The sequence below is a fragment of the Macrotis lagotis genome, chromosome 6 (genome assembly GCF_037893015.1).
Source record: "Macrotis lagotis isolate mMagLag1 chromosome 6, bilby.v1.9.chrom.fasta, whole genome shotgun sequence".
In the NCBI taxonomy this organism is placed as follows: domain Eukaryota; kingdom Metazoa; phylum Chordata; class Mammalia; order Peramelemorphia; family Peramelidae; genus Macrotis; species Macrotis lagotis.
In genome coordinates this window covers 2,563,567-2,571,741 of record NC_133663.1, presented here as the reverse complement: position 1 = coordinate 2,571,741, position 8,175 = coordinate 2,563,567, and the positions used below count along the sequence as shown (strand labels likewise).

Genomic DNA, 8,175 nt, shown 5'->3' with positions numbered 1-8,175 from the left:
AGGTGGCCACTGCTTCTCTGGGAAGCCAATATGGGGCAAAGAGCCCACCACACACAGCAGAGAGTCTAGGTCCAGGACGTTGAAGTCGGATGCTCCAGCAAATAGCTTCCTCATCATTGGAGGACCAGACCCCTTGGGCCCCCGCAGCTGCACAGGCCTGTGCCCATCCCTTGGGATCTGAGCCTGCCACGGCCCCCACCGAGGCTAAGGGCTCTGGCTCAGAGCTCAAGTTTCCCACGCTCCCAACACAATCAACGGAGGAGGACAGGTTCTTTCCATTGAATTTATTAAGCTCTGGACCCAAGCCCTCAGGCGGCTCAGTGAGGGGGCATCAACAGTGTGTCGACCACACTGAGTATCGACCACCCCGGGTGAACACAGATGTCAACACAAAAGGGAGAAATCTCTGGCATGCTCCCTCCCCCAGCCCGGGGACTCCCTCATGCTTCCCACCTGAATGGAGACAAAGGTGGGCACTGGCCTCCTGGGGTAGGACGGCTACTTACAAGGTCTGAAGAAGAGCAACAAGGCTGCCATTTTACCAAGCATGGCACGACCCAGCCTTCGGGAAGAGCATGGTCACTGTCATGGTGGTCACCTGTGTGAGCTCCGCTAAGAGCTGCCTTTGGCTCAGGCCCAGAGAAGCCCCCTCTGGGATGCCCTCCAGAACTGGACACGTGTCCCAGAGGATGGAGCCAGGATGCTGACCCGCGGGGCACAATAATACTGGCCGAATCGACTTGCCTCCAAGGGGAGTGCCCAGTCTTCATCTAATTGCAGAATAAGGGAGCTCAGGGTCAAGTAATGGTGAGCAAGAAGCATGATCGGGAAGGCGTCCAGCCTGGAGCAGACTGGAGGGAGGTCTGGCAAGGGTGCTGCTACCTTGAGAGCCAGTGCTCCTTGAAGAAAGCGGGGTAGGTGGGCTATCCCCATCAACATTCAGCCCATTGTCTAAGCATGTACCCAACCTACCCCAGGCTAGGAAGCCAAGGGCCACACCACGGGGAGCGACCGAAGCCTGGGCACCCATCCAAGATGGCAGCCTCTTCTCAGTGAATCTCTATTTGGTCACAGCAAGGATGTACTTTGGGGAGCACTGACATCACAGGACTGACTGAGGATGCGAGGGTCAACGAGAACCTTCTTGGGAGTGGGGCATTTCTTCTCACTCCCTCCCTGCTGGACAGCACTGCCCTCTGGCCAGCTGGGCATTCATCCCTCTTCCTGGTCCTTGTCTTCTTACCCCCGTCACCCAAGGGCAAGTTGTGATGGAGGAGTACCAGTGGGGGACCAAGCCTGGTTGGACACAGGGAGACCCAAAGCAACCCAGCCTAAGGAACAACCCCAGAGGGCCTCATGCTGCTCTGCATCCACAGCCTGGGGGACGGGGACTGGGCCAGCTGCTCCAGGCACCCCGGGCCCCTAGTCCTCCGGGATGGGCGTGTTGCAGTTGCCATGGAAGATCTTGACGGGGCCCTCACACCGGAAGTAGGCATCAAACACGTCGCCGTAGCCATGGTCTCTCCACCAGGTACACAGCTGCCGGTTCCAGGTGCAGTCAAGAACGTGGAAAAGCTCAGGGTGCTCCATGCCCACCACGGTGAAGAAGTCCTGATCACCCAGGTGACCCTGGAAGTGGTATTTCTCGGTGAGCTGCTGCAGCGCCGCTGGCTTCAGCAGCCACTGGTAGAGCGTCGACTGACGCATGGCCTCCAGGTTCAGGAGCAACACGCCACTGTTGAAGCCGGGGAGTCCATCAGGAGGAGGCTCCCCAACTCTGGTCTGTGGGTTCTCACGGCGAAACTGCCAAAAGATGTGCCTGAGGAGGGAGAGCAAAGAGGAGCTCTTAGTGAGACTCAGGGTTGAGCGGGTGTCGAAACAGGCCCAGGGCAGGGAAGAAGTGGGGATCTCGTGACTGCTCCCCAAGGGACAAGGAGGTGACAAGAAACAAGCTGCAACCCCCATCACCAGGTGCGGTACTCCCAGCATCCAAGCATCCTCGAGCCCACACCTCCAGCTGCCTCCAGGAGACTGTGGCCTCTGCCATCCCTGTTCAGAATCTGCCAGCTGCCACCCAGGCCAGACCTGGGGTGACATGACCCAGGACCAAGCAAGGGAAAGTGAGCCAGGGCACTGGGAGACAAAGGCACCTGTAGGAAGATGCAGCGGTCTGTGCCCATCCTCAGAGCAGAGGTCAACTCCAGTCCATCCAGCCCACTAAGAAGAGGCAGGAGCAGGGACAGCCAGTGGGCCACCGGGCAGGGGAGTAGGCCGTGGTGCTTCAGGAGGCCGGCAAGGAGGAGGCCTGCTGCTCTTGTCAGCCGGAGCCCTGGGCCCAGCCAGAAGAGGGAAAAGACTAGTGACCATGGAAAGGAAGAGGGGAGCAGGTCCTCATCCTGCAGTCAGAACCTGTTCACGCTAAACCTTGTTTGGTCCTTCCACAGCCACATGTCCTCAACCTCCCCAAAGGGACCTGACGGTGCCTGCCAGGTCCCTTGCAGGTCCATTATGAACTGCCAAACTGGCTAAGACTTCATCTTCTGGAAAATGGGTCCAGGAGTCAAGTCTAGTCACCTGCTTGGCACCAGAGGACCACCACCAGTCTGCCCCTGAGCCGCCTCTTTCAGGTCCTAGAGGGCAACCCCATGCACACGCCTCACTGGCCTCTGGGGCTCCCTCTGAGCCACTCCCTCGACCACCCCCTCATCCGGCTGTTCCAGGCCCTGGGCAGACCCCTTGATTTTGAGCCCCTCCACCCCCAACACGCGCACACACACACACACACACACACACACACACGCATTCACGCACACCCCTCCTGCTCTGGGTCCCTCCATCCCTGGATTAGGTTCTTGATGGTATTCAATTTTCCAAGGGCTCTGATCCCACTGGTCTGGCTCGAGGGAGTCAGAGGCTGGGGCTGCTTTGAGACTGGGGCAACCAGGCAGTCACCAGTGCCTGCCCTCCAGGAGCTTCCAGTCCACTGGGCCCTACCTATCTCCCCTCCAGAGTGGCTGGAAGGAGTGGGCTAGAAGAGATAACAAGGCCTTGTTTGTGGTGGAAACGGAGGCAGACAGCTGGTCAGTGACCAAGTCAGGACCAGAGTCTAGATCTGTCTCATTGAGCCCCCCAAAGCTTTGATGTGACCAACACCACAGCCTCAGGTGTGCCCCTAGCCTGGTCTCATTGTACCTAGGTGGACACTGCTTGGGTCTGGGGCCTAGGCAGGAAGGACCTGGCTACATCCAAAGGCCGCACCCCACCACAGGTTCTGGGTAGAGTCTCTGCCCTGGGGGCTGGTGGGGGGACCTCCAAGTCCTGCCAGCTCGTGGCACCCTATGCAATGAGCTGAACTTGCAGGCTTGAGACCTGATTTCAACCCGAGGGACCTGGACATGTTGCTTCACCTCCATGGACCTCAGTTTCCTCATCTGTAACAAGAAGGGTCAGGTTCAAGGGTCTTTAGGGACTCCCCACCCAGTTCCAGCTCTGTGGTCCTCTGTCCTTATCAGAGGCTGGATCTGCCCCCTTAGGGAGCAGGCAGACATGGGGAGCCGCTTCACCAGAGCCCCCCAAGGCGGCCCTCCAGGACTGGCCACAGGAAGCCTCCTACAGGAATGTCAACAATCTGCTGAGCTCAGCCAGGGCTAGAGGAAAGCTTCCTGGGGATGCGAACCGGGAACAAGCCCCATGGAGCCAAGCAGTGACTCAAACATTCCAGAGACCCCCCACACCCCCATCCCTGTGCAGGAAGCAAAGGAAATCCAAAGAGGCTCTGGATGGCCGGAGGCTAGCTCAAGGGTGAGGGGCTTGTGAGCTGGCCTCTCCAGAGGGAGGTGGGCACCTTAGGGAGGGAGTTTAGTTTGGAGGCTCTTCACTCCCCAGCAGTGAAAATGCTAGAGATGAGGCATCATTTTCTAGAATGAGGACAAGAGCAGCAGATGCAGGGGGGGGGGGGGACCCAGCGCAGGCACCCAAAAGCAGAAGGTGGTTTCTCCTGCTCACGTCTGCCTGGGGGTCCTGGCCCATGACCCTCGTGGGCTGAGATCACCTGCTCTGAGGAGGCCCAGGATGCCGACAACATCGGAACCTTGGCGTCCCAGCCCCTCACAGGTGAGGAATCTGAGGCTGAGGGATGGGGTGGTGAGCAAGCATCCGGCAGGGCAGGATGCAAATCCTCAGGCTTCAGACCTTTCCACTGATTCATTTGATCTGGGACAACCTTGGGTCACTGAGAGCAACCCCCCTATTTTACAAAGGGGAAACTGAGGCCTCCACTCACTCTTTGGTGCTGTGTAGGAGTGGGGGTCCGTCAGTGAGGGGCCGCATGAGTGACCAGCGGGTTGTCCCACCCTCCTTTTCCTACATGTACCGGATGTTTAAGAACCAACCTTCCAAAGCAAAGGGAGCCCGGGAACTCCTGGGGGGCCGGGGGGGCTCCTCCTCCCAGGCAGGGCTGAGCCTCCCAGAGCCAGGAAACATCTGGGGCCTGGCATTTCCCAGCATTGAGATGCTCAAGGCTGGCAGGATGCAGAGGCCAGGAGGCCTTCCCTGGCTGGCTCAGCAGCTCTGGGGGGGGGTTGGGGGACAGAGGGGGAGGGGGTGGATGGGGGGGGTCCTCTCCCTTTATCTCTAGAAACTCTCCTTTCTCCCCCTTTCTTTCTCTTCCTCTTTTCTTTCATTACCTCAGGGCTCTCCCTCCAGTTTCAAAGAGAAACAGCTATATTTAGTGAGAAGAGCTCATTTTCACGTGAGAGGCACCAAACCAACCAACAAAGGGTCCCGGGGCAGAACTTGACCCAAGAATAACAAGCTCCATTGGGAGACACACAAGACTGACCTCTGATGTTAAAAGGGGGGGGGCCATCAGACCTCAAACTACATGATACCACAGCCACCCTCCAAAAAATGATGGAGGAATGGAGGGAATAATCTGGAGTTCCAGAATCTGGCAGAATCCCTTGGACCAAGCCCCTGCACCCCTCTCCTCAGTGGCGTTGCCGTGAATACATGGACTGAATAGCAAAAATTGCATCCCAAGGAGATGAGAATAGTTAACACTGGAAGTTAATGTTGGAAAGTCAGGAGTCTACTACATTGTTGGCGGAGCTGCAAAGCACTATAACCAGTCCAAAATCTACTTAAAATTATGTGAATAGAGTTCAAAAAATGTCTAGTTTTTGACCCAAAGACCCTCCTGCTGAGGGGACTCCAGCCAAGGAGACCGCTGAAGGAAACAGAAACACATGACCATCTGTAGCCGCATGGAAGGGTCTGCTGCCTGAGCGGCGGCAGGAGTTACTGGCCAGCCTCTCAGTAGCAGGGGCTGAGCTTCTTGACAAGAGCCCACCTTCAGAGCCCCTCAGTTCTCCCAGGGATGCCACATGACCCTGAGTCACAGAACACCTGAAGACCGTGGGGCCATGAAGGTGCCATAGAAGGTGGCTCAGAGCATCCCAGGCTCCGGTGGCTGCTCCGTCCGCCCAACTGCCCACAGTCTAAGTGCCAACCAGCCTGCATGCCGGAGAAGCCCCTGAGTCACGAGCTGCAGACCTGCTCCGCACCAGAGCCTTCCTCATTGGGATGAAGGCTCAGGCCCTGGCATGAGGCACTGGCCAGTGGGAGGATGGCCACTGACCAATGAAGAGCAGAGCAGCACCCCCTGGTATGTGTAGCTGTGGCAGAACCAGAGGAGGCGGCCAGGATGTTGATGCCTCTTCTCAACCAGCCTGGACAAAGGATGGCCCCAAGTCCAAAGTGGCTCTTACCCAGAAGCCTGAGTGATGTAGCAGAGGTTCTTGGTAAGCTAGGAAGCTCAAGGCCTCATGAAGACCAAAGGAAGGGCGTGGAGAAGGAAGATTCAGGGGAGAGAGCCGGGTTCTAGCATCTGATGAATTACCAATTGGGGGAGGGGTCAACCTTGCTTCTCTGGACCCCAATTCTGGAAGAATTAGGGGAATATGTGGAAATTGCAAAGGAAGGAATTTAGACTTGATATGAAGGGCACCCCCCAATGATGAGAGGTCTCCCACAGTGGAGGAATGGCCTGAGAGCAGAGGCTCCCTTCTCATGGGAGAGCTTCCCAAGGGCTGGATGAGGTGGTCACATCTGGATCCTGCCTGGGTTCCCCATGAGACCTCACACTGGCACCTCCCTGCTCCAGGCCCCAGCTGCTTCTTTCTGTGGTATGAGGGTCTCTCTGGGCTCTGCCAAAGTTGCCAATGAGGTCAGGGTATTGACAGCCCTTCCCCCAGCTCTCCCCAGGCCGGCTCACACCGACAACTCTCCCAGTCCAGGTGCAAAGGGGCTGCAGCTCCCCTTGTGAGCTCAGGGCATTGAGGAACCCCCAGTAATCTGTTCTGTGAAGTCATGGAAGCAGATGGAAAAAGTGGTGGAGTAACACACACCAGGTGATGACAGCAGAGTGTAGGTGGTGGTGGGGGGAGAGAGAAAGACAGAGAGACAGAGACAGAGAGACAGACACGAGAGGCAGAGAGAGATGAGAAAGACAGAGAGAGAGAGAGAGAGGGAGGGAGGAAGGGAGGGAGGGAGAGACAGAGAGATAGGGGGAGAGAGGAGAGAGAGGAGACAGGGATAGAGAGAGCAGAGATGATGAAAATGGTTGGGAGAGGAAAAAAGAAAAGAAATAAGAGAAGAAAAGAAGGAAGGGAAGGAGAAGGAAAGGAAAAGAGAATGAGAAGAAGAAAGGGAGGGAAAGAAGCAAATGAAGGAAGATAGAAAGTGAAAAGTGGGTGGGAGAGAAGAAAATATAAGAAGGAAGGGAGGGAGGGAGGGAGGAAGGAAGCAGTATCTATTCACTGCTTACTCTGACCTCTGGTCGGCTGTGAGCGCTGCCCAGCAGGCCAGCTGGGCACTGCCGAGCAGAGGTTTTCCAGTGGCAGGGCCTGAGAAGACTCTTCTGAGAGCCCCTTGGACAGTAAAGAGGCCAAATCGGTCCACACATAAAGAAATTAATCCCAGCTACTCACTGGAAAGTCCTTTGGCTACATCACAAAAGACAGGACTTGCTGGAAAAGCCCCAGATGTTAGGAAAGATTGAGGGCAGAAGTTATAAAGTCAATGCTGCCAAAATTAGAAGACAAGCAGAAAGCTGGGAAACAAGTCTTCACAACCAGGAGTTCTGATAAAAGTCTCATTTCTAAACTATACAGAGAACTGCATCAGATTTATATGGTCACAAGTCTTTCCCCAAATGATAAATGGTCAAAGGATATAAACAGTTTTCAAATGAAGAAATTAAAGCTACAGATAATCATATGAAAAAATGTCCAAATCATTATTGATTAGAGAAATGCAAATTAAAACAGCAATGAGGTATCAGACTAGCCCAGATGAGAAACAGGGAAGATGATCAATGTTGGAGAGGTTGTGGGAGGACTGGAACACCGAGGCATTGCCGGTGGAATTGTGAACAGATCCAGCCTTTCTGGAGAACATGGAACCATGCCCAAAGAGCAATCAAACTTGCCGTTCCTTTTGACCCAGCTATACCAATATTAGACCGACATCTGTAAGAAATCATAGAAATTGGTCCTACACATTCCACAATATTCATAGCAGCCCTTTATGTAGCAAAGAATCAGAAAGAAGGGATGTCCATCCATTGGGAAATGGCTGAACAAGTTATGGGACATCAATACTATGAAATATTGTTGTTCTATAAGAAACCATGAGTGGTTGGACCCTAGAGAAGCATGGGATGAGTTAGGGGATCTGATGCTGAGTGAAGGGAGCAGAACCAAGAGAACACTCCACATCAGCAACATTGTGAGATGATCAGTCTTGATGGACGCAGCTCCTCTGGACAGTCCAGAGAGCTAAGACAACTGTGTTAGACTGGCTATGGACAATACGAGACCCTACCATAGGAAGACACTCCCAAACCACAAAATCTGAGGAAACACCGTATGCACTTTTTGAACCATTTCTCTGATGCTTTTTCCTCCCTATCTCATGGTTTTCTTTCTTCTCCCTCAGTCTTAATTCTTCCTTCACAGAATGCCTTGTTTATAAGCGTGCTAAACCCAGATGTGTGATGTACACTGGGCTGTCTGCCACTGGGGGGGGGGGGGTAAAGAAAATTGTGTAACTTATAAATATGCAAGTGGATGAATATTGAAAATTTTTCATGACATAGAATTGGGAAAATGAAAT

The 8,175-nt window shown here is 54.6% G+C and overlaps 1 protein-coding gene across 2 annotated transcripts in view; it reads right to left on the bottom strand.

The window, feature by feature from the left end:
• Positions 1-269: 269 nt before the first annotated feature.
• Positions 270-8,175, bottom strand: part of XXYLT1 (xyloside xylosyltransferase 1) — a 52,179-nt gene continuing 44,273 nt past the window's right edge. For both annotated transcript variants that reach the window (XM_074190587.1, XM_074190588.1), the window contains exon 4: positions 270-1,819. In XM_074190587.1, coding sequence (XP_074046688.1) covers positions 1,423-1,819 — 397 coding nt within the window. In that variant the 3' untranslated portion in view covers positions 270-1,422. The remainder of the gene's footprint in view (positions 1,820-8,175) is intronic.